A 27,836-nucleotide genomic window follows, 5' to 3' on the forward strand; every position below is an offset into this window, starting at 1 on the left:
CTGGCCTGCAGATCAGGAGGACAGGCTCTCTGAAGAAGGCCAAGATGCTGCAGACTGTATAAACACCTTTTTTGAGTGGAAAGAACTAAACTGATTCACGGAAAGAATGAAATTAGTTCAAGATATAGTGCTTTTAATCTTGCCTTCACTGTTGAAATGACAGAAAAATTACTTAGGAGAGAATCATTTCCCACATTTCAATACACACTAGAACAATTTCCTCCTCCAGCAATTCCCAGTAATGGCTGAGCTGAAGTGAATCAGACTCCATTACGTAAAATGTGTAATTCCCGTGCAAAATTCTGTTACTTTGATGATTATTCCCATTTCTATTTCTGAAGTTGGATGTTTACCCATTCTCAATTGCTTCATTGCTTTAGAGGACTCATTATACCCATAATTAATAATTAATAAATTAATACAATGTATAGCTTCTTGTAAAATAGGAACAAAAACTAAAATATGCTTGAATAATCCATAGCTAATTCTCCAAAATAATTTTTTTTAGGACAGATACAATAATATTCTCAAAAATACTGGTGAGAAAAGAAGAATAAAAACACTGAAATAAATATACTTACAGTGTTTTGAGACTTTCTAGTCCTTTGAACATTTTGTGTTGAACACTTTCCAAGCGGTTGCTTGTGAGCAAGAGTTCATTCACACCAGAGGCTCCATCAAATGCTCCTTCTTCTATATCTGTAATCTTGTTATTGCTCAGGTTTCTATTACGCATGAACAGAAACAGAGAAGAACTGAGAGGATTTTCTTTTATAAATATCCTAAATTAACTGTTAAATGCTGCAGACTGCATAAATTTCAAGACAGACTTAGAATCTTAGTTTTCCACTAAGGCCCACTAATATCCTCCAAGATCATCAAATGCAATCTTGATGCAACAGTCAAGTTATTGTGTAAAAGCACAAAATATAAATATACCATTCAACTTCAAACCAGTAAAAAAAATTGTATGCCCTTCTAATTAAAGAAGCAAAGATTTTTAAAGTAATTTGGAAGATGTTTTTAAATAATGGCAATTACCCAACCCATGCTGCAGTCCCACAAGAACATATTTTCCTAATTTTGAATCGTATCTCTAGCTATATTTTTTCAGGTCTCCAGCCTCTGTAGTATTTTTAGATGAATTTAATAACAAAATTATACTGTATGAGTTCAGCACAACTAACCTCTCTGATTTATTTTAACTTGATAGACAAATATAGGAAAACAGTATAAACAGCAACATATGTAAAGGAAATGTGTGAATGTAAACAGTATATGAAATGTTAATAATTTATGACATTAGTTAGAAGGCAGGGTTTATAAGCAAGATAGTTCATTTATCTGCAATTTGCATGCAAAGTGGATCAAAATGTGGGGAAAATGACCTAAAATATTGCCAAAGTATTTAGTAGTTACGATTTTAGTTGAAATATGGAAATTACATCCCAAATGTGTAGGATCTGTACTATATATACACAAAAGTATACATATGCAACAGCACACATTTTCTTAGATATTTTCATGTTAGTCTCCTTTTGTTTTGTTTGTTTCGTATCATTATTTACACATTACAGAAGTACATAGCTACACATTAAATAGTTTTATTCAATAGTGATTTTTCAAAAGGTCTTAAAAACTCTCTGAGACAAAGTGAATGGAAGTAAAGCTAAAGACTCTTTGATGGAATTAATGGTATTGGGAAGAAAATCAAACATTATTTGATGCAATTTTTAGAATAGTGTTTAAATCATTCACAACAAGAAAGATACTATTTCTTAGAAAAAAATCCAAGAAGTTGTGGCTTAATCTTTAGTGCTGACTACTCTCTCTAACCTGAAGTAGAACCTACAACTGAAATGTAACCTACAACTTGCCTGTGAGGAAGGATACAATCATGGAACCAGTTAGGTTGGATAGGACATTTAATATCATCAAGTCCAAGCATTTAATCCAGCACTGCCAAGTCCATTACAAAAAGGTATCCCTAAACCTTTTAAATTCCCCAGGGATGGCAAGTGCACCACTTCCCTGGGTGGCCTGTTCCACTGCTTGACAGCCCTTTCCATGGAGAAACCAAACTAAACCTCCTCTGCTGCATTTTGATATCATTTCCTCTCATCTTGTCACTTGTCATCTGGGAGAAAAGGACAACCGCCACCTCACTACAACCTCCTTTCAGATAGTTGTAAAGAGTGAAAGGTCCCCACTGAGCTTCCATTTCTCCAGGCTAAGCAACCCATTTCCTAAGCTGCTCCTCATCACACTTGGGCTCCATACCCTCCAGCAGCTTTGTTACCCTTCTCTGGAGTCGTTCCAGCACCTCAATGTCTTTTTGGTAGGGAGGGATCCAAAACTGAACTAAGTACTCAAGATGTGGCCTTACAGGTGCCAAGCACTGAGGAACAACCACTGCCACCAGTGCCAAGCGCTGAAGGACAATCACTGCCCTGGTACTGCTGGACACAATATTGCTGATACAGGCCAGGTGCCATTTGTCTTCTTGGCCACCTGGGCACACACTGGTTCATGTTCACCAGGCTGTCGACCAGCATCTCCAGGTCCTTTTCTGCTGGGCAGCTTTCCATCCCCAAGTCTGCAGCACTGCATGGGGATGTTGTGACAGTGCAGGACCTGGCACTTGGACTTGCTGAACCTCATACCGTTGGCCTTGGCTTGTCTGAATTCCTCTGCAGAGCCTTCCTGCCCTCCAGCAGATCAACACTCCCACCCAAAATGGGATCATCTGCAAACTTGAAGAGAGTGAATTTAATCCTCTCATCCAGGTCATTGATACAGGTATTAAACACAACTGGCCGTAATACTGAGCCCTAGGGAACACCACTTGTGACTGTCTGCTGACTGGATTTAACTTCATTCACTATCCTCTGGGCCCAACCATCCAGCCATTCTTCTATCCAGTGAGGTATAAGTCCATCCAAGCCATGAGCAACCAGTTTATCCTGGAGGATGCTGTGGGATATGGTGTCAAAGGCTTAGCTAAAGTCTAAGTAAACAACATCCACAATCACCGCTTTCATTTAGTTTAACAGTGGAGCTGTTCAGTCTGCAAGGTGCTGTGGAAGACTGGAAGCAAGAAACTAATTGTTTCTAATCTCAGATGGCTTGTCCATGTCAAGCCCTTAGTTTCCTAAAATCTTTTTTGTTCTTGTGGTAACACAGATACTACTTCACCCACTTCACACAGATATTTTAAAGATTAATGTTGCATAGCTAATCAATGTTCCAGTCCATACACATGCTTTGTTACTGACGAAGCATCCAATCAATGAAACATTTAGGCCTTAATTTTTCAATGTCATCTGTGCAGAAATATCTTTGCACCTATCTTGAACCTCCAAAAGAAATACGAACTTCACAAAAGTATAGAATTCACTCATATTGGTGTCTCTGTAACACTAGTACTTCACTGCTTTCCAGTAATGCTTAAGCAGTCACTGTGTTATTCTCTCAATGAAAAAAATGTTGTAACAACTGATAACTATATTAGGAAGTTATGGAGCAGTATTATTAAAATAGTTAACTTTTTATTTATCTTTTTAAATTTTTTTGCCTTTTAAATTAACCAGATTTTAAAGCCTTTGGGAATTTCAACAGACAGGTACCCCAAGACTGATTAATATTCTTTTTTTTTTCTTTTGTCTTGAACACCTCCTCAACTTAAAAGGAATATGGTTAAATATGAAGATCTGATATACATATGTGTGTGTATGCATGTGCATGTATGAAGCATGAAGCATTTTATTTATTTTCTAGAATCCTGCAATCATAGAATGTCTTCGGTTGGAAAAGACCTTAAATATTATCTAGTTCCAATCAGACTGCTGTAGGCTGGGACAACTTTCACTATACCAGGTTGCTCAGACTCATCCAACCTGGCCCTGAATACTTCCAGGGATGGGGCATCCACAGCTTCTCTGGGCAACTTTTCCCAGTGTCTCATCACCCTCACAGTAAAGAATTTCTTTCTGATAGCTAATCTAAACCTACTCTCTTTCCATTTAAACCCATTCCTCCTCGTTCTGTCACGCCCTTGCAAAAAGTCTCTCTCCACCTTCCTTGTAGGCTGCCTTTGGATACTGAAAGGCCACAATTAGGTCACTCTGAAGCCCTCTTCCAGGCTGACCAATTCCAAATCTCTCAGCCTTTCCTTGTAGGAGATGTGCTCTCCATTCCTCTAATAATTTTGGTGGCCTCCTCTGGACTTGCTCCAACAGGTCAATGTCCTTCCTGTGCTGCAGACCCCAGAGCTGGATGCAGCTCACCAGAGTGGAGTAGAGTGATAGAATCCCCTCCCTCGCCCTGGTGCCCACACTGCTTTGGATGCAAGCCCAGGACACATTTGGCTTTCTGGACTGCAAGCACACATTGCCTGGTCATGACCTTCTTGTCAACCAACCCCCAAGTCTCTTCTGTTCATCCCTGAGCCCATATTGATACTTGGGGTTTCCGGGACCCAGGTGCAGCACCTTGCACTTGGGCTATTGCACATCATGAGGTTCCCAGGACTCCCCCCTGCACCTTGTCCAGGTCTCTCTGGATGGCATGCCATTCCATAGGTGTGGCAACAGCACCATTCAGCTTGGTGTCATTTGTAAATTTTCTGAGGGTGCACTTGATCACTTTCTCTGTGTCATTGATGAGGACATTAAATATAGGTCCTTAAGGGACACCATTTGTCACTGATGTCTGGTGGGACTCTGATCCACAGACCAGTACTCTCTGGATGCTGCTGTCCAAACAATTTCTTATCCATCTAAGCCCACCCATCAAATCCAACTCTCTCCAATTTAGAGAGAAGGATGTTGGAGGGGACCATGTCAAAGGCTTTGTAGAAGTCCTGATGAATGACATCTATAGCCCCTTCCTTGTCCACTGATGCTTTGTATTGATACTTGATAGTTCCGAAGTACACGGTAGTTGTAAAAAGTGCTAATCTGAGATTCTTGAAGATTGAAGAAAACAGCGTTATCTACTATACAGCACCAGAACACTGTTGTGCCAGACATTCCTACATTCTTTTTTCTAATTATCACAGCCCAATTCAAAGTGGCAAGGTGTACTCAAGTGGAGAGGTCAAAGGCAAGTTCATTTTACATTGTTGGAATTTTAAAAATCTTTTTATCTAAAAAATCAGTAATAAATATTTAACTAATTGTGATCATGCCAGCAAGGATTTGGTTAAGGCTAACAATAGTTGAAGCAATACTACTGCTCCCTTAAGATTTTGATCACTAATAATTTAGACTGATCTCTTACAAATGGTAGTCACTTGGTGACTACTAATCTATTTCCACTTGCATTTTTCTTCACTTACTATTTATGTTTGGATTTAATCCTGAAACGATTGAGCACAGAGTCACAAAGTCTAACTAAATGATCTACCCTCATATACATCTTTTACATAGGCTAAAGAAAAGATTTTCATAGTCTTATTTTTAGAAACAACTTCACTGGTGAAATTATAAACTCCTCTTAAAACATTAACTGTTAACATGGCTTTACATGGACGACCTAGCAAACCACTTTTTTCAGTCATTTTAATTTTGATATTCCCCTCACCTAATGACAGTTTAATGAAGCACAGAATCAATGGCATGTCCTTAATGTGCTGTAAGAGGCAAAATTGTCTGGTTAGAGAGTAATACAGCAAGTTACAAAAGATTACTGGAATCTTTTCTAAGCAGCTTATACTGCGAGCTCCCTGCTGTGGCTGCACAACAGACCAGCTGGCTGGACATTGCCACAAAGGTGCTGGAGCTATACACCATGAGAAGTGGTTGCTGGCAGTGCCAAGCCCCATAGAGAAGAGCTGCCAACTCTGACCTACCTCAGGGATTAATTTAAACCCATTCTTGATTTTCGATTGGAATATACTGAATCTTTTGTAGATTAGAACTAAGAAAGGTGGAGAGACACAGCAAGGAGCTAATACACTATCTGAATAGACAAGGTCATTGAAGTTGCACTTACATTTTACGCAGCTGAGGAAGTTTCTTAAAGATTCCAGTAGCTTCCAGGACTGAAAATTCATTGTTATTTAGTCTCCTAAAAGAAATTACATCAATGTCAGAAAAAAATGATTCAGGCATTGGTACAGAATGTTCCACATTAAGTGAACTTTTCAGTTTGGTTTCCCTGGATAGCTGACGTTTAACTGGTAGCTGAAGAACAATTCCTTATATAGTGACATTTCTAATTTTGATAATTCCTGTGAATGAACATTCTCATTAGTTGAACTTAGGCATATGTAAGACATTTTTAAAACGTGATCACAAAATTTTACATAGCTGAAATCGAAAAGGAATATAAGATGATGTTTTTAATTTTTCAAACAAAAATGTAACTAAGGAAGGATTCCATGGCAACTTATAAATAAAAGTCTTTAAGAAGGACATATAAACCACTGAAGATTAGTCTTCTGTTCTTTAAAGGATATCAGATGGAGTCTGCCAGACATCTGGAGGTACTCACAGAACACTATTTACAAGAATGAAATAATTACTCTTCTTTTGAATAGGGCACCCACTGCATTGGTCTTCCCATGAATTTAAAAACACTTCTCTCACCATGATTTATCTTCATACTACTACAGCTGGCACACATATATTGCTTAAGACAGCATTAAATGCTGACTTGTACCACTGTAAGAAGATATGCAATGAGCAACAAATACTAGCTGGGCACTTCTCTTTCCTGCACAGGTATCAAGGCTTACAGTACAGTACACCTTTAACAGCAGCTAGGTTAGGGGACCATCTATATTTCAAAAATTACCTGCATTGACCCAGTACTCCCTATTTCCTCTCTTGAAAGAAAATGGAAATTAAGAGTCTTAGATCCTTTATATGCTCTAATTATTATTTTTCATAAAATAATATTATTTTATTATGCCATAATATTAAGGAAGGGAGTCTGTCCAGCTTTTCTTTAAAGATTTTAGAAGATGTGACTGACAAGATCACCGTGAAATGGAATTCAGCATAATTCTAAACCCAGAATGCTTTTCAGAATTGTCTTACTGTAAGACAAGTTTAAAAAAACCCTAGAAAATTAAAGAAAGCTGCTTGTTCATCCTTCCCTCCTGTTCATTCTCATTGATAGCCAGAAGGGAAATTAAGGTTGTAAATCTGAAGGTATGGTTGTACAACAGTTTCAATATGGAACCAAAGTGAAAGAAGACAGAAGTTTTTGGATATACACAAAACATTCGTATACCACACCAAATTACAAGAAACACAAATTTCAGAAGATGCTATCACCTCTAAACATCAGCTGAATGACTTAATATCATTTTTAGTGGGACCATATAAAATATTCTTTCACATTGTCAATTAACAAAATTACTTCACTCTAAACAGCCTTTTCTTTACCCTCTCTATCAACAACAGAAGCACTGACCATTCTATAAATGTTGACATCTTCAAATACTTTTCAAGTGCTATACCATCTAGAAGAATAACTTAATAATGAAAACATTTACTGTTTCTAGTAATACTTGCTCTACTGAAAACATTTCTAACCCCATTGAAAAAGGCAAACAATTTGATCATTTATTCTTTGCAACAATCTTCTACCTATTAGAAGTAATTTGCTTTGTCTGTCCCTCAAGTTTCTTTCACACAAATGCCCTCAACCTTTCCAGTCTTCTTTTCCACAATTCTTGTTCTCCTTGAATTTTTTTCTGAGCAATTATATCCATCCTGAAAAGTGAAGCCTTTAACACAGTATTCCAGCTGATAGTTTACTACTGCTATGTACAGTACAATAATTATTTAATATAATTTACATGCTACGTTCCTGTACCTATATCCTGAAATGAAATTTGCATTAGTGCCCAATAGCACTTCTTCATCTTTAATATGTATGATAAGCACATCCTTTTATCTTGACCTACTTGCTGGTTTTTCCTCACTCTTGTATGTCCGGTGCTATATAGTTCTATCTAATTTCATATGTAGAATGTTAATTCTCATTTAAATTGTATTTATTTTGTTTAAATTAGTCCACACACAATGGAATCAAAATTATTACAGATGGCTGGAAAGTTTACAGATGTGATCTCCATTCTGGATCTTAATATTAGTTTTTGAGCCCAGTGCTCCTCACTGGTAAAGACAGCAACTATAGTTGTTACCTATCAATCACCAGATCAAGAAAATGATCTTAAAATTACATTTATCTGGTTTAGTCAAAGAAAAGTACTGAAATACCATTCTCAAAATAAAAAAGTAAACAGAGGCATTTGATGATGATGTCTATACATTCTGTTTGGATGGAATATTTGATGTTTTTTCCTGTTTTAGTAACACAATGGCTAAGATATTGCATATTTTTGAACAATAGCTGAACTTTCCTGGAAGGCAATAGACTGCAGTGATATTCATGCTTTCCAAAATTACCTTGTTAGGTTATCATCTATTGTACAATCATTTTAAAAATTCAACATATAAGACTGAAATTATTTCTTATTTAGCATTTATCCTGGGGACTTCGGTTTGAATGACTTCTGAAATGCTTCCTGACTTTTCCTATGTATTAGAAAGCTACCTGAAAAATATTTTATTTCTGAGGTCCAATTACAGACTTGTACTTTATATCAAATTGGCAGATTACACAGATATTTCACTGCTTTTCTGGAAGACTGTGAGCAAGAGACAAAATGGGAAGTTAGAACAGCAGTTAGTTGGTTTAGTTATAATTTTTTTAACTTTAAAAATTAAGTATCTGCCTTGAACAACATTAATATTTTCAGATTTTTTTAAAAAAACAACTACTTTGAAGAAATAGGGTTTTTTTCCTGTGATATTATTACTGTTGCAATCTACACAATGGACACTTTTCTTAGAGAATCAGAGAATATGCAGAGTTGGAAGAGACCCAAGGATCATCGGGTCCAGCTCCTGGCCCTGTCACTGGTCACCAGGGAGAAGAGATCAGTGCCTGCCCCTCCTCTTCCCCTTATGACAAAGTTGTAACTGCAGTGAGGTCTCTCCTCAGTCTCCTCTTCTCCAGGCTGAACAGACCAAGTGACCTCAGCTGGTCCTCATACGGCTTCCCCCAAAGGCCCTTCACCATCTTTGTTGCCTACCTTTGGACACCCTTTTTTCCTTACTTTTGATCTTCCTTTCCAAGCTGAGATTCAACTCCAAACATCACCCTGCAGCAATTAGTCTAGCTCTCCTCATCACCTACAGAAGCATCAATGTAATTTGACTCTAACAAGTAATTTTATATCACATTTTGTGGGTAAAAAAAAAAAAAGGCTAACTAGCTGCTATTCTCATACATGCCAGTAAATATTGTGAACTGGAAATCAAAGAATGGGCCTAGAACTAGACTGGGAAGTCCCAAGATGAACAACAAAGACAACACATCGAAGACCAGGAATAACAGAAGGAAACAAGAGAAAGAGCTGTAACTTTTGCATCAGTGAGGCAAACACCAAAAGAGTGTATTTGGCTAGAGCAAATGGATTTTCAGCAGAAGTAAAAAAAATGAAGAAGCAATTTTTCTATCCTCTCTAGAATATTTTCAGGACTATTGAAATTTTTATTACATCAAATGGCTTGAAGGACAATCTGTACAGCCTATCAAGTACCATAGAAATAGAAGGTTGAATAATGACTTTGTTACAGTTTAACACCCTTATACTTGCATAGAATGCTGGAAAGAAGAGGGCTCTTTAATGGCAAAAACTATAAAGGGAGCCATGATGGAAACCAAAGAGTGGTAGATTCCATCTCAAACTAAAAGTTCTCAGTTAAAAAAAAATTTACAGAAGTGAAAGGAAATAATTACCTTCTGTAAAAGTCTCAGGGGAATGGTGGATTTTTTAATCCACTAACATTTCAAACAAGACTGGGTGTTTTCTGAAAGAAGTTCTGTAACCAAACATTTAGTCAAAAAAAAAATTGTTGACTGAAATTTGAGTGTTTAGGATACAGAGTAGATGAAGCTTGATTATTTAATTGTTCCTTCTGCATTTAACAGGTAGGAACCATAATTACAGAAAGAAAACACCTGACACTATCTTCCACATGTAAATAAATGAATGAGAAAACCAATTAAAATGCTAAATTAAGATTATTATTTCTTCAGAGAAGAGACAATTAAACATGTTTCCTCCTAAAAATCAAAGTAATACATGCTTAATCACTTCAACAACTCCATTTCTCATCTCTTGGTTCAGTAACTATCGTATTTACAACCACTACTTTATGATCTCCTGCCACAATTTAACCTGTTACCTATTCCATCAGCTTTTATTTTTAAATTTAAAAAAATTTATCCCAAAATATTGGATAACATAAAATGTATTTCTCTTCTGAAATCTATCTCCCTTCATCCAAGACTGTATCCATTTTTTCTCTGATTGTAATTTTCAGATTTGTAATAAGAACATGTTGTGGTTTAAACCCAGCAACATACCATGTTCAACACAGCCACTCGCTCACTCCCCGCCAGCAGGATCGGGGAGAGAACCAGAAGGGTAAAAGCTAGAAATCTCATGGGTAGAGATAAAGACAGTTTAATAGTAAAAGAAAAAGCCAAGCACACAAGCAAAGAAAAACAATAAATTAATTCACTGCTCTCCATGTGCAGAGAGGTGTTCAGCCATCCCCAGGAGAGCAGGACTCCTTCATGTGTAACAGTGTCTTGCAAAGACAAACACAATCACTCCTAATGTCCTCCCTTTCCTCCTTCTTCCTCCCCTTTACATCCTGAGCACAATGTCACAGGAACTGGAATAGCCCTTCAGTCAGTTTGGGTCACCAGTCCTCACTCTGCCTCCTCCCAACCTCCCAGGCACACCCAACTTCCTTCCCAGCATAAAAAGCAGAAAAGGCCTTGGCTCTGTGTAAGCCCTGCTCAACAATAACAAAAACATCACTATACTATCAACCCCGTGTTCAGCACAAATCCAAATCATAAGCCCATACTATCCACTGTGAATAAAATTAACTCTACCCCAGCCAAAACCAGCACAGACCATCACTAAGTTCAACTCATTCTCCCAGCTTAGAGACAGACAAAAGTCTCCATCTGTGTTTTAAAAATACTTCAGTTTTGAATCCCTTTTCGTCTCCAGGTATTCAAATACTTAACAATAGTCTCATTATTTCATATCTCATTGCCATACTGCTGCTTTGATGCCAGCTGTAGACTGCTCTTCTAAGAGATGTGCCATCCTGTTGCTCATCTCACCCCTGTGGGTGACAACTTGATCACAATACTCTTGTCTCCAAATCTCTATACTGCTTTACTATATCAAATCAAACTCTCTTTTTTTTTTCCCCCTCAACATTTTGCCTTGTTCTTTAAACTGAACCTCCTAGGAAAACCAGCTATTTCCTTCCACTTTTGCTCTGCAATGACAGCCACTTTCATCTACCTTTCTGCCAATCCTTCAACCACCTCTGCACTCCCTTCCATAGCATTCTTTGCACATGGGGAAGCCTTGTAAAGCTGTCTTATTTTTATCTTTCACTCCCTGCTCGAAGACTACTCCAGTTGTAATGCCTACAAATCATTCCCATATGTCACTTACTAAGCAAGTAATAATCTCTGAGTTCTTCTCTGCCCATCTCTATTCATTATATTATTATCTCATCTTCTTTACCCAACTCTGTCCTGTTTGTCTGCTTGATCTTCCTCTGGTCTCCTGCCTGATAAATGTAATGTGTGCTTTGCATAGCGATCAGCTCTGTCTGTTTAAACATCTAGGTAGCACTTTTTAAGACAGACCCCTTTGGTTACTGGGTGCCCTACTTTCTCCTATAGTTAAAAATTAAAAGTAAAATAAACCCCACTACCTTTCAAAAATCCAAGTGGATTGCTCAGGTCCTGAAAAACTAGAAACATAGAATAGTTACCTCATTTATTTATCATGGGTTTTTAAGGCTACAGGGTATTGAAATAATGCATAAATAATTTTTATGAATATTTAGTCCATTGAAGTGCACCACAGAGGTTACTTTTAATTTTTGCTGTTCAAAAAAAGTAAAGCCGTGGTTTTATATTTGACTGTTTTAGTTAGTTTCTCCATAAGTAAATAATCCTTTCTTATGGGTTCAACTTACAACTCTGCTGTGTACTGGGGGATGTGATCAGGAATTTTGTTGAGTTTCTGATTGGAGCAATCCACTGTGGTCCCTTCACAGCGACATTTCTCAGGGCAGGCCAAATCTGCAAAGCAGTCTCCACTTAATTTGGATCTGTAATCTTCAGTGCCTGTAGAAGATTCAAGTCAAAACACAGATACTAAGTCAATAAAGTATAAAATTTGCTTCTTGTGAGAGGGTTGAAAAGACGTCTGCAATGCAGATAATGGGTGGGCAACTTGGGAAATGCATGATAAACTTCGTGATACTGAACAGACACAAGGGCTTCAAGAGAGGGTTCAATATAGGGACTTAAGATATGCTGGAAAAAGAAACTGAGACCAACTTCACATAGCAGGATAACATTAACTTGAGCTTTTCACAGCTGTACTTTCTGCTGATTATGTTGTCAGCCAATCTAGCCTTGTTTATAGCTCATCACACAAATGCCACTTTTTGTTTTAGAATTTGTTTTCTTTCTCTGCATCAAGAATAAATAGATCCTGAGTGCCACCTTTTCTCTTTCTCTGGTTACAAATTTGTATTGTTGACTGGACTTCATTAACCTCTGATTTTTTTTTTTATAGCCCCAATACTCCACATCATCTCAACACATAAGATTGAAAGCCCTGTTTCAGCTTTAATTTAAAAAATGTGTGATCCTGACTTAAGCCTCAGCAGCTTGCCATGCTGTAGAAAGCTGCGTGACGTTCCATGGTGCTTGACAGAACCATGTTTTACTCATACCTCACAACCACATGGTTAGATCAAGCACAACAGAAAATCTCGCTACATTATCAAAACTGCATCCATTAGGCCAAGGATAAGAGCAAGGGAAAAGAGGAAGGAGTAGGTATAAATCACAGAAGCATTTGAAGTTTAATACTTGCTTACATGACATGGCATTCTTATTACTGAATGTCCAGTGCCACAGTAACAGTATCACTGTCACAGATTAAATAAAAGTACAGTATATATTAAAAAAAAAAGAAAAAAGAAAAAAAAAACACATTGAAAGTTTCCTCCACCATTTCCCAGAGTCAGTCAAAGAAAACATCCTAAACATATCAAGAAAAAACATCCAGTAAGGAACTGAGGGTGGGTGACAAAGAAAACAAAGAGAAGCCGAAAGGACCTGTGGGTTCTTCTTGGACAAAGGTGAAAAGACTGAGACTAGTAGAAGGTGCATCAGGGCTGGGAGGTACACTGTGATTTAGTTCAGACACTGAACTTTACTTACAGCCAAAATGGTGAACTCCTGCAAAAGTAAAGATAGCCAAGAAGGAAAGAAAGACAGAGTAATGCCAATTAAGACAAAAACATGAACTAAGCTCTCGTGTTCTCTACTTAACTTTCATTTGATTAGAAGATGGTTCTAGGGCCATTGTCTTTAGCAGAAAGAAAGAATAATTCATTTTGAGTGGCATTTAAAAATGAAGATAAGATAGGGGTTTATTACAGATTTCATATAAGATGATGATCATGCCTCCCATGAATTATTCTTCACTATTTTGAATGCGTTCTTTAAAAGCTGCTCCCTGAATATATAAAGGAGTTACAGAATATTCTGAGTTGGAAAATACCCTGAAGGATCATTGAGTCCAATATACATGCTATGCCACTTAAATCCTTAATAAACCAAACAAATATAGGAGAAACAGATTGCTCAGTGGAGGGGAAAAAACCCCAAGAGTCATCACATATTATGTTATCTACAACTTGTAAATTTTTTAGTAATACATATGATGAAACTACTATAGAGTATTTCTAGGAGGTAGCAGATAAATGATTTTTTTTTTCAAAGAAATGATTTAATACTTGCCAACTTTTAGTCTTCCAAATTACTATAATGAAACTTTAATAACACTTCATAGTGTCCGCAGAGCAACATCTCCAAATGACATATTTAAAACAAATATTAAAAATATTTAAGTGTTTAAAGAAATGCTAAGATTTTTTTTTATAGTATCTGCTTAAGTATAAAGTGTTTTTAGCACTTTCAAATACCAAATGAACAAGTCTACAAATAAGTTTTTTTTTTTTCCTCCTGTGTCCAGAGTACATCACTGTTAGCAGTTTAAACAATTAAAATATTCAGGGACAATGCCTTCAACAACTAAAATAATTTTAGGTAGCATCTACCTGATAGCCTGCTAGAAAGAGAAAGCACAGAAACTGTATTTCAAGAAGCAGGTATATAGCCCATTTTGTTTAACTGAATTGTTTCCTTTCTTCTTCTTTCCCCCCCGCCTCCCCCTGGAATAGCAATTTTTAAAGAGTACTTAAAGAAGCCTCAACTGCATGTGTGGCCATATTATAACCAGGCTGTGAAGACACCTGCTGGCAAGAAAACACTTGTAACTCACAACAAAAGTTGTGCTGGTAAGGTTGGGTAGAATCCACTCTGTGGCAGCTGTTCTACATATTAAGGAATTGAGTGGTACTACAGGTTTGTGAAATTGAATACCCCTGTTTTATGCTGCTTTAAAACACATTTTTGTGGATGCCAGTGCTGATAAATTGCTGCCTTATTTTGTATTTCATTTTGTCTTTTCTTCATATTCAAAACAACGTATTAGTATAAGGGCATGAAGAACTTCACATGACTGCTGCAAATGTAAGTGTTAATTCACACAGCATTTGGAGAAGAGCTGTTAAACACACGAGCTAAAGAGACAACAACTAAGATGACTGCAGAATGATGATATACCTGTAGTATTTGAAAGAAGATGTGCACTGGTGTCCTATTCAATTATTGTAGATATTTTTCTAGATATTAAACTATGGCAGAAAATCCTGATTGCAAATCACATACTGTAATTCATCAATAGATGCATTATTCTCTTGTTAATGTTGTTATTTATAATCTGTTATGAATATAACTTGAGTATTTTTTTTCTATTAAGAAAACAGTGCACACACTGACAAGCAAGGTAAAATAAAGAAAGATCCATACTTCAAAGAGCTAGGGCCAACATCAGTAAATCTTTTGTAAAAATATCATAGACTTATTGTAGCTTAAAGCAGTGTGTAAATTGCTATTTCACCCCAAATCTAAAGTCATATTTTCTTTAATGGAAAGCATTTCTGATTCACTGTATGCGTGTGACCACCGAATGCCTCTAATTAAGAATATCAGCTTTCTTTTCCAAGCATTCCACTGTGATTTCCTAAACAAAAGGAGGGTGAGCAAGCAGTAGATGCAGCCAGTGTAGAGCATGAAAGCGAGGCAAGAAAATGTTCATTTGTAGAATGTTTAGTTCTTAAAGTTGTGCTAGCTCTTTGATGGCAGCATGGTTTCTTGTGTTTAAAAGCAGCTCAGGAGCTACATTTTAAAAACAGCAGCAGCAGAAAGGCAAGGTACAAGGTAAGTAAAAGTGTCAGTTTAAATATGAACTAGCAGGTGCAACCTTCTAAATAATTTAAGTATAGCTATAATTTTGGTAGGTTGTGTGCAAATCTGTGAGAAAGAAAAAGGTAAACAGAGCTGCATGCTAAGCTCTTATATTCAGAAAAAAGAATTACTAATATTCTACAAAGGAAAACTATGTATAGCTACAGGTATTGACTAATGTTAATACACATGCATCAGTTTCCTAAAAGCTATGACAAACTTTGCTTTGGGGGGAAAGGGAGAGAATATCTGCAGTTAGTCAATCTTACTGCAGAGCCAAACCTACCTGGAATGAAATACTGTTCTTTAGCTAAATAAAGAGAAAAAAAAAAAAATAGAAGATGCACCTGAATGTCAGCAAGCAAAGAATGAGTTTTATTAGATTAAGTATGGACTGCAGTTAACTACAGATAATTTAGTGAAAAAATGTGTATTCACAACGAGAGCTGATAAACAACAAAGTGTGAATAGTCATAAATGTATCCGGAACATGGATAAAAAACCAGTTTTCATCTGGTATTTGCACTTGAGACTGAATAAACTGTAGAATGTGAAATGCACCTGGAACAGCTGGATACCATATGACGAAAGTTAGGATTTAAAGAAATGTAAGTAGGAAACGGAATAAGATTAGAAAAAGAAAACAGTAAATTTCAGTATGAGGCAAGCTGCCTCTATAAAAGGGATATGTCATGTTTCCATATTTAGCTTAGAAATTTGCAGATCTTTCACATATTCCAGAGCCCTGTGGAAATTTTACAAAATGATTTATGGTGGTGATATTTGTAGTGAATAACTTTAGCATTTCATTCTGAAGTTTTACATATTACATTTATTTTCTTAGACTTAATGCTACTCAGAAATAGTGCCAAATGTGTAAACTATAGTAATGTTCCGTGATCCAATAGTCTATGACTTCCCAGATTTCCCTTTATTCAGTCAAAAAACTAAAAAAAAATTCTGCAATGTTTAATAATTCTGTAGAGAGACAGCTGCTTTCATTAGAACTTCTATAACCACTACTTTTTTTGCCAATAAAGGAAAAATAGCAGCTGAACTAAGAAAATTACCTGAGCAGCGGAATTTCTTGCTTTTGATCTGGCCGATCCTTTTGTTTGCCAGACGGCGGGGGCTGGTGCAACGGGCACCACTGGTCTCAATGGGGTTTGTGTGAAGATAATCCGCCAGCCACTTCAGATGGCAGTCACAGATAAATGGGTTCTGAGCCAAATGCCTTTCATGAAGAAAAAAACCAATAATATCACACATTATTTCCCTTTTGTCTCAGCAGTATCCAGTGCTTTTACTGCACTGTAGAATATGAAGTCGTACTTGAGAAAACCATAAACAAGAACATACGTACAAGGTCTGAATCGCACGTAGGGGTGAGAAGGTGCCTTTTGCAATGGTCTGAAGCTTGTTGTCATACAAAGAAAGAAGATTCAAGTTGTGCAGATCTTGAAATGCATCAACTCGCAGACAATTGATCTTGTTGGCATTCAGTAATCTGTTTAATGGAAGACAATTATAAAATTGAAAGAAATTGCTCCATGCTGCAGCTTCAGCATTTTTCACAGACAATTCTTTGTGCACCTTTGCAACCAGAACAAGAGATGTAGTTACAAATAATAATTGACAGTGACATAAGGAATTTCAGTGAATTGAAAGTGATGTAAGGAATTTCAGTGAATTTAAGCATCTTCTTTAGGTTATATGTATTCCTACATATTTGAACCTTGGAGTTGAAATCTGTACATTTATTTAGCTAAAATCACATTTCTTATATGTGCTGGTAGAATGTCTGTGTGGTATTTGTGTATAGTGCAAAGAAACAAGCCTAAAAATCAAGTATATTCAAGGAAAACTAGTTTCTTTTGCCAAATAAACAAACAAAAAAGGAACTGAACACTGTGTTCATTAGCTGGAAGAGATGTGCAGTGGCACTTTTAATTATATGTTACTAATCAGCATGCTGCCACATTAACAGAGTTGTAGTAAAAACTGGTGGCATGGAATATATCCAAATCTGTCTTGGATCCTTTTCCTCTGCATCTTCAAAGGGAACCTTTTCTTCCCTGTACCTCCCAGACTTTTAGTGTTAAAACAAACAAGCCAATCTAAACCAGCTCCTTTTGAAGAGAAAAAAAAAAAAGTCATTCCATTAGACACATTTTTATAACCCAATATTTTTTTACTCCTTTCCATGTTGAGCCAGAAATGGAATGAAATGGTGGATTTGAAGTCTAATGCTCTGATAAAAAGTTTTGCAAACAAGTAAAAACTTACTTGGACCTAAATGTACTATCTATACAATGCATATTAAAATATGGACATTGTTTTTAATACAGAATTGAGAGTTCAGAAAGGTCTCTTACTTTTTTTTTTTACAAGATCTGAATTATATTTTATAAATAAAACATCTTTAAAGGAAAACAGGAAAGTATACCCTGCCCACCACTATACTATTTTTGTGACTGAATTAAATCAAAATGCAAACCTCTAGGTGGTGCTAGAACTTGCATTTTCTGTGTATATATTTACTGTTTTGCCATGTTCAATTAGTTGTTAGTAATGGACACTTTGCCAACACTTCATGGTGAAGTCTGGACATTAGAAAATTCTAAGCATGTGTGAAGAAACCTTAGATTCTTTAAGAAGACCCTAACTCAACAAGTCAGTTATTCTGGGACAAGTTCTTTCAAAACCACCGTTGTTTTATGGTCTATTTAACACATTTCTTTTACACAGTACACCTACTGCACAGCCTCTTCTGCTAAATATTGACAATATTTAATACACATATTACCATGGCATTCTTTATTCCAGTATAAAATTTAAAGAGCAACGGTATCAAAGGTTACATGTGGAAATTTCCAAAGTGTTAAATGAAGTAGCAGCTGGAGTTCACAGAGTCAAAGAATTGTACTGAATGTCAGAAAACATTAAAAGCCACCAATGAAACGGTGGTGTAGTACTGTTCTTTCATGGGTACAACTAGAAAGGCAATTGCATAGCATTTCCACTATATATCTTCTCTTTATAAAACACACAAATATTCCTTTTATGGTTCCTACACAACTTCATACATGCTATTTGCCATTTAGAGGGTATCATATCTTTATGTGTTTTATCCTTAGAAATTCCACTCGGGAGAATGATTTAATTTTAATCATTTTAGGCTGAAACAATAACTGATATGATCACATTTGTGGATGAATGGCAAGCTGGCCTAGAACAGTCTTGACTCTTTCGGTTTTAGCATAATTTGGTTTTACTGTACTTTGATCTTACATTTGGGATTTCCTGCCAGTTCTTCTTCTGGCATAAATCTCTCATCATGTTTACCCTTTTGAATGATTCCAAAATAGAATAAATAAAAAAATACTCACAGCAGTTGCAGAGAAAAGAGTCCTTCAAACAGGCCCTTTGGAAGTTCTGTGATTTTATTGCCATAGAGGACTCTGTACCAGGGAATAAAGCAAAGCTACCATTATGAAACGCATATGCTATGGGATTTTGACTTCAAAAATAGAGAAATTCCAGTATTCCTGAAAGGAATTTAATAACAACCACTTGATACTTGCAATATCCTTGTGGTCCTGTGAGGCAGCAGGATCACACATTTTCCCAAAAGGTGTGTAGCCCAACGAGCTCTCTGCAGAACCAGCACCTCACTGATTACAGGTTTACCAAGGGACCTTGCTAAGTGGATTTGCTGTTTGTAAAACAACTAACTGGGGAATAAAAGACATGTTTGGTTTTGTTCAACTCCTTGCCATGAACATATTTACAAAAAACCCCATAAGTTATTAGTGTCAAGCTGTAAAAGAATGTTCAATTACCACTGTTGTTCTGAAATGATTATTACAACTTTCAGAATTGATTGAATTTATAGCAAAATTTTGCAGGGAGCCAAAAGGGCAAAATAATTTCACCATAAGAATATAAGAAATTTTCTTCTGTTTACAGGTCAAACAGATACCTACAGTGAATTGAGAGAACGTAAGCCCTGGAAAGCATCTGGAGCTGCTTCAGAGATCTGGTTATTACTCAGGTCACTGAAATAAATAAAATTTGATTCAATTAATTCAAGCTATTTTCAAAATAATGAAATTTAAGATATGTAATTGGAATTAAGCATGAATGTGAGAAAGAAATTAAAATATTTACATGAGACACTGCTGAAGAATTTTAATATAAAACCACTAAAATTGCCAGTACACTGAAACAAAATGCATATTAAAAATAGACCTTTCAAATGCTTGAAAAAAAAGACAAAATATTTACTTTTCCTAATTGCTTAAGCACATTTTCTTAAGGATCCTCTGCTTGCTATGACCACAGCGCTATATAGCCTCAAAAACTATCTGAAATTATCCTCATTCTCTTTTTTTACTAGAATTTTCACTACAGGAACATACTGCTTCTATGCAGAACCATATTAAACAATTTCAATATTTTTTAAAAACCCAAGTATTATTAATATGACAAAGATGCTATATGGTGTCAATAATCAGGCTGCCATATCAGTTTACCTTCTAGCAGTCAAATTTTTTAAGTGCTCACACATTAACTGCAGTTCCCCTGTACCATCTTGACTTGTTTTTTATCTTGTTATATATAAATTTATGAAAGTAAATGTAAGTTATTGGGTACATACATTCTTCGAAGCTTTTTATAGGGGGAGAAAGCTCCAGGAGGTATGACCTTAATTGAATTTTGTTCCAAGCGTCTGCAAAAGAACAGCAACAGCATAAAAATACAACCCCCAAGCTAAATAAGAATCTAAAGTCATAAGAAACTAGAAGGGATAGATTTCAACAAAGAAGACAACTTTTTCTTCCTTTTTCAGTATAATTTTTATTTCTTTCATAAAAAAAGAAAAAAGAAAAAAGAAAAAAGAAAAAAGAAAAAAGAAAAAAGAAAAAAGAAAAAAGAAAAAAGAAAAAAGAAAAAAGAAAAAAGAAAAAATTATTCAGCCTAACTTAACCTATTGAGAGTAATACTGAAATTAAAAACCCAATATTGATTTTATATTTAAAGAAAACTTATTTTCAGAGCATACAAGAGTTTTCTAAAATTTAAGATAGAATTGTCATTAAAAATTTCAATCTTGAATTAGTCTTAATTTACTCCCAACGTACTATTCACATACAGCAACTTACATAGTAATTTTTATTTTAAAATGCCTAGAGACTTCCATGAGTTCATTGAAATATGCAAACCATGGGAATGAGAAGGGGAATGTTCCTACAGAGCAGATAACATATGTTGCTACCTGCAATAAGACAACTGCCATGTTTTTAAAGATGCACACAATTTCTTTAGATACGGTACACTAATTATTTTCTTTAAGATATAATATTAGGATTGTACAGCCACAACTCTAACTTCTTTAAACAAGTATTTTAATCTCCACTTGTAGCTAATGTTACTGGCCACACTTGCTTTGTGTGTATAGTGGCTGTAATTGAAAATTCCCATACCGCAAAGTGTGAATTTATTGATGGAAACCATTTTCCAAGAAGTTCTTGAATTTGGAGAGTTTTGCATTTGGGAAATCAATGCAGATATAGACCTATGGCTCAGGTACCAACGAGTCAAAACAGAATCACCAATGAGCACACTTAAAATAGAAGCTACTTACTCACACACGCCCTTATACCACAATCATGGCAGTGCAAATTTCCACCATGTAGACATAAGGTAAGAAACTATTATACCAAAAAGCACTACAGGAAAAGGCAGGATTATTCGAACTCCATACCATGCTTATCTAATAAGCTTTGTATTTCCCTCTTTCATGCACAGGTATCAACTCTATGATTTATGTACACAAAGACAATGCCAAAATCTACTTAATAAAATTAATCAAAAATCTGTAAGTTTACTGCGTTAATCTAAATTACAAGGACATTGCCTCAGAATTTAAGGGGAAAGAACCTTTTTAAATCTAGATGCAGAAGTATTGGCCTATTTTTTTCCTTTTACTCTTGTCCTATTAACTGTCTTCTGTTTCACTTTTGTTCTGATTGAGACATATGAGCCTCTGTGTGTGTACAGTGTAACTAATAAACTCAAATATTTTGAGTAAGCTTTTCCAAGAAAATATTCTAACAGAAATTGTTTCTTTTTGTAAAGTTTCTCAAGAGATCATGATATGGCTTAACTGAAGCTTTTTTTCCTCGCCTTCATTAAGTCTCGTACAGATGGAGATATTTATATATTTAATACTTAAAATCTCTTTATTCTGGTCATGCTTTAACTTAGCAGAATTTGTTGTTGAATGGCTTATGATGAACCCAACAAAAAAACCCAAAAACTCCAGAAAAATCTTCCAGACACAAAGAAAATCTCACTTCATCACAACTGTTTTAGCTCTTTCTAGGGAAATGTTGTCACCTTGCTATAGATTTCAGGTATATTTTAAACACGGAAGGGAATCCCATGGCACAAGACTGAAATCTTTTCCATAAACATGATTCTCATTCATACTCTGCCTTGGCTGAGCCTTTTGGATCCATGAAACACATTTCGCATCAGACTAGGGGTGCTGGCCAGGATACAAAGCAACAAGGTCACTTCTCTCCTATACACTTGGCTAGATGCAGGAGGCAAACACCTGAATAAGTAAAAACTTGCTGAAGTTAAAGGCCAACACCAAATTAGGCCACACCCGAGTATTTTCTGTCCTTACATTAAAATTTTAGCTTAGTTTTCCCAGAAAATAAAGATTTGGCATGTTTATCACCTAAGATAGTTTTCTACTCAGATGGCTAAATCAGGGAGAGATAAACTCTCCAGGTAATAAAACTTCCTCATTTTAGCAAGTGGAAGGAGTTGAGAAACCAAATTAACCCAGCCATGAAGAGCACGGTTGCCAACCATCCATACCTGTTAAACACTCTACTAGGCAGCAAGCAACTGCCTAACCACCAGGGATAGCCTAACCTGACATTTATCAGATGTGGAGCTCTAAAAACCAGCCAAAGAATATCTTGCACAGGCACATACATAGGGCATATGCAGAGGACTGGAAGGGAGCCAGGGGCGAGGGGTGGGTAAAAAAGGACAGGGAAGGACTAGGCCATAATACAGAGGAGGTCTTGAATTGCCAGAGAGAGAGAGAGAGACTGTGGGGAAAAATGTCTCTGGGTATATGGGAAAGAGATATTGCAGAAACAATGCTCCCACATGAGGCTGTCATTTATAAAAGCTGCTTATTAGTCCATGACATAGAGATTTGTAACTGGAGTTACTAGTATCTGCACTAGTGCTGGAGGGGCTCCAGCCTACATTCATGTATCTTTAAACATATAATGATCTTAACTAGGTAGAGATAAGGCATGTAACTCGAGGGCTAGCATTAAATAAAGACACAATGCATTTTCCAGTTTACTCTCTTAATTAAAAATATATATTAATTCTATAAACTGAAGTACCTTACAGGATCCATGTAGGCCATTTTTCAAGAGAAGATGGAATAGCAGCTTTCATTTACTTTTGTCCAATTTGGCTACAAATTACATGGGTCCAAAACTTGGAGAAGTCTTGCTGCAACATATTTCTGAGAGCTAATTTTCCAGCAGTTCTAGTACCAATTCACTGATGGATATGAAAATGAACTTTATGTCAACTTTACCTAATATTTCCTTTTAGTGAGACATTTATATTCTAGCAGACAAAATGTGCAGTGCTGGGATATATTTACAAGCTCTTCTGGATAAAGGATTTGTTATAGTAGGATCATCTAAATATGTCTTTTCTTATGCCAAAGTGTAGGAACTGAAAGACATCACATTTTAGAAAATGAGATTAACATAAAAAGGGAAGAATAAGATTATATAAATACAGAAGAAAAATCTTTTATACTCCACTTTGTCTGCAAAGAGAGCAAATCAAATCCACATTTTCAAGCTTTGTTATCCTCTGATTTTCTGCTTTATCTTCATAGAATCAGCTGAATTTCACAGAGTATAAATTTGCATCCACTATTCCAGAGAAAATCTAATTAGATATATTCCAGAGTTACAAAGTACAGATAGACTAATAGCTAAAGGAAATTTGCATTCTACTGATAAAAACCATAGTAATTAAAAACTCCTTTATATTAATGCCCTATATTAATGAAATATTTCAAATTCTAGAATAGGCTGGGTTGTAGTTATCTGTTACTGAAAAAGTCAGCCATTAAGTGCTTGCAAATGACTTGGCCAGAAATAGCATTTTATCACCAAAGAACAAAAAAAAAAAAAAAGCTTGAGTCAGTATTTTTCCATGAAATTTGTATTAAATTTTGTTCACAACTTCTTTCAAAGTCATTCCAGAAGTCATTCTTCCTTATAAATGAACATGTATGTATCATAAACAGTGCCTTGGTGTTTTCTTTTTCAAAAGTCACAGTCAATTTTAGTAGCATATTTAGTAAGGTAAGCTAATGGAGGAAGACAGTTAAGTACATTCTTCATCAAAGCTTGCATTGCCTCATGTAAAGAAAATACTCTGCCCATCACAACACAAACGCTAATTAATGCTTTTAATTAATTAAGTCTCTGTCTCCTTTTAGTGTTTCACTTCAAAGAAGTTCTGCATTGATATATAAGTGTTTTATTGTCTGTTAATTCTACCAAACTGGTTGAAACTTTTTTTGAAGACTACTCCCTAATTTCTCCTATCTAGGAAATGTACTGAGAACATTTCTCTTTGGAAATCTTTCCCCTCTGCTTATCACTGCAGACACTGTAATGCACAACCACTTACTATTCTAAGAAACAAAGGTGCTTCTGCAGTTGTGACTTCCAACCTAATCAAATCAAATCAAAGTAGGTCCCCAGCCAGTAGACAGATTCTTCCCACACGGTCCCCAGAGAGCCCTGTGACATGTAAATCACTTGACACTTTCCAGGAGGATGCTGTTCTGTACTATAAGCCTGCAGCACACCATTACTGATTACTACTTCCGCACTTACAGAGACAGACAACATGCTTATTTATACTGACACTTTTAAACTAGCTTATTTTCCCACTATAAAAAGTCATTTCTGTGAGCGACTGCTGCACCAGGAAAGAGTGCAGACTGGGAATGAAGAACACCCTGTTGTCTACAGAATCATTTTTACTTTAAATCATACAGATGGGGTACAAGATACTAAGTCCTCCCAGTAGAGAATGGTAAAAAAATACACACCAAGACGTGCTGCACCTAAATGCATGTAAAGGGATCAGAGATATATAAAAAGTATTTTGTAATACTAAAATAAAACAAAACATGTTGCTTAAGAAAACATGAATTTGAATATGGAGGAGCAAATTAGACATATATTTTATAATTAAACAATCAGAACATAACATCTTGATTAAGTAAATATGGATGACAGAGTAGTACCTTTAGCAGTTAATTAATCTATACTTTTAATTCCACTATCTACTAATTTACAAAAAGTCTTGCAAGAAGGTTGTCAAGAAATCCCAAAAGAATTTTACTACAAAGTACAAGCTGTGCAATGAGTCTGATGTATTGCACAGATGCTGATTATACATGGTAATAAAATTGACAGCTCTTCTTTGCATTTTCCCCATCTGCTTTTAAACTAAATGGCAAAAACAGCTGTCAAAAACCCAAAAAATAGATTTCAATGATGGGATTGAGTGCAGCTCCTGAATCTGAAGAACTGCAATATACAGCCAACACATCTCTCATCACGTGCAACATCTGCCAGATTCTGGGTTTTTTTTGTTTGTTTGTTTTTAAAATAAGGAAACAGTAATGATCTCCCTTGCTGGAGGAATCCTCGAGGCTATTAAACAAAGTACCTTTTTTCTCTCTCCACAACTGTGCCTCTAGAGTGCTTAAATCCACTAAATGTCACTCCTAGCTTTAGCAGCAGCAGAATTCTGTTGAAATCTGTGATATCATCCACATCTAACAAAACAAAAGATGTATTTTGAATGATTAGATTACTTGCATTTCTTACTTTCAGAATCTAATTCTGTGTATTAATAAATCCATTTGACAGTTTCCTAAATATTTGTATATAAAGAATCACTGTCAATGTTGCCCTAAAGCTTGCCAAACTGTTAACATCCAGTCTAATTGTTCTATCAAATATTTCCTCAGGGGATTGATTTTAAATGACAGATGACTCCCTCAGCTGCATTACATGAAGAAGTAACAAGAATTGTCATTCTAAAGCTATTAAACAATTCATTGAATTTACTCAAAAGCAGGTCTCAAACCTGCATTTCGTTACAGAAAGGGCCATCTCATGCTCTGAACTCTAGAGCATCACTAATGATGATGGGCTTGACATCTCTCCATTGTTACAGATTCAGCCTATAGCAAAATACACCGCTTGTTAAAGAATTATTTGGTTAGCACTTTGGCTTCTGTCAGTGTGGCTCCAGTGCAATTAGCCCAGAGTCAAGTTAGTCTCTCTAATTAGCCCATTTTTGATGAGAGTTCTTATACTACCAAACCTAGTCAAGCTGTTCAGATAAGTGTTTTAAATTCGCAAAAAAGTAGATAAAATCCTGCTACAGTCTTGACTGATCACAAGTATGGATCTGTCCACCTGTTCTAAAAGAGCAGAAACACTACCTTGAAAATCCCTCCACTGTGTGAGACCAACAGTGTGACAGGAGTTTACCTTCTAAACAATATGTGGTTTCACACTACAAATGTGCCATAAAAATAGAAGTTTTTAAACTGAGAATATGTGGTTGCTTACTTTAGCATGTATTTAGAAACGTAATTGATGAAGAAACATTTGAATGATAACAAAGCACAAACTACCGAGAAGTCAGTATCCATAGTTTCTTTTGAAATTACTTCACTCCCATAATTGCTGAGGAAAGTGAAGAGCCATGTGTAAAAATAAAATCTAAGATTAACAACACCTTTGGAGTGTGGCACAGCTGTCAGAGATCTAAGAGGGTTTTTCTGGAAAAGTGACATGGGCCTTCTCCAGCTTCCCTTCACAATGTATAAAATATTCATTTATTCCATGCTTGAGTTATTTTCTTTCCCTTGGCAGCAACAGAGAGGTCCATCAAGGTGCCTCTTCTACTTAACACCCACGAGAAAATTGCACAAACCCCCAAGAGGTGGAATGGTGTTCATGCTGGCCAGTACCTACTGCTTGTGTCTTGAAACCAGCACTGGTTTCATGTGTTTCTTGTCTGGTTGTTGTGTTCTGTGTCTCTATGTTCTCTTGACTCCTGAAATTATCCTGTTGTCTGAATTTAATTAGTTTTCAAGATAGGACACAAGGGTATGAAGAAAGCCAAAGATGTGAACAATGGCAGCATAGAACACATGCTAATAAAGAACAGATTAGATGTTATACGTACAAAACCATCTGACAACTCAAATGAAAAAGCTGGTTTTCCTGTTTTGTAAAAAGCACAAAGGCACACGATTTACAGTAATTTTCAGATTAGGAAGATATTTGAGTAAGAGCATGACAAATCATTTCTCTTGTGTGTGTTAAGCAGGAAGGATTAGCTATCCAAGTAGCAAAATCATCTATTTTTGAAGTAGGCCAATGGAATATGGTTTAAGTTTTGCCCAAGAAATATTAAGATAGGAATGCCAAATATAAGTCACAGGTAATTCAGTGAAATCTGCATTGGTAAATTAAATATATTAGGGTGAAGATGTTAATACCTCCACAGATTTCTTTACCTCATTTTAATTTGCTGAACCTTTATTCAATACTCTGCATTATGGATAATGCATTTTTTGTTATTTACATGTAGTTATTCTGTGTTTTTATGCATATATCATATAAAAGATGTTTAGATTTTAGCAAATTTCTAAATTTTTGATTAAGCACACAAAGCAATTTTATATTGCAATGGGCATAAACTCTGCTTTAACTAAAAAATAATGACCTACCCAAGATCACAGAAAAGCACAGCAAGAAAACTGTATCATTGACAGATGAACAGTCTAAACAGAGATCAGTGAGTAGCAAATCATAAAACCTTTCTAGTAAAATTATAGTATAGTATTATTTTTATTTTCATGAAAAGATTTTCAATGTTTATGGCCTTATTTGAGATATTTAGCCAACTAGAGAGGGTAAGGGACATTTTTTAAATTATCATGCAGAACATGGAAAACTTCAGTCAGTGTATATTGATACTAAAATTTTCGTTTCATGTCAGCTATTTTGCAGCAGATATTTTCATTTCATTAGGAACCTTTTTGGTCCTCCTCCATATGTAAAGCTGTACTCATGAATTTTCATGAACAAGCATGTAAGCAATACATTATAACTAATAATATTGCATCTGAAGATTATGTACTATTATTA

At 35.8% G+C, this 27,836-nt stretch overlaps 1 protein-coding gene across 2 annotated transcripts in view; it reads right to left on the bottom strand.

Moving 5' to 3' along the window:
- SLIT2 (slit guidance ligand 2) overlaps nt 1-27,836 on the bottom strand; it is a gene marked incomplete at both ends in the record, with an annotated part of 259,444 nt that overhangs the window by 53,704 nt on the left and 177,904 nt on the right. The window contains 9 exons of one of the 2 annotated variants that reach the window (XM_082281841.1): nt 582-725; nt 5,995-6,069; nt 12,105-12,255; nt 15,806-15,829; nt 16,590-16,753; nt 16,883-17,026; nt 18,909-18,980; nt 19,506-19,577; nt 20,180-20,251. In XM_082281841.1, coding sequence (XP_082137967.1) covers nt 582-725; nt 5,995-6,069; nt 12,105-12,255; nt 15,806-15,829; nt 16,590-16,753; nt 16,883-17,026; nt 18,909-18,980; nt 19,506-19,577; nt 20,180-20,251 — 918 coding nt within the window. The remainder of the gene's footprint in view (nt 1-581; nt 726-5,994; nt 6,070-12,104; nt 12,256-15,805; nt 15,830-16,589; nt 16,754-16,882; nt 17,027-18,908; nt 18,981-19,505; nt 19,578-20,179; nt 20,252-27,836) is intronic. The other variant, XM_082281842.1, reaches the window with a different exon arrangement.

Source organism: Coloeus monedula (genome assembly GCF_965178545.1).
Source record: "Coloeus monedula genome assembly, chromosome: 5".
Taxonomy (NCBI): domain Eukaryota; kingdom Metazoa; phylum Chordata; class Aves; order Passeriformes; family Corvidae; genus Coloeus; species Coloeus monedula.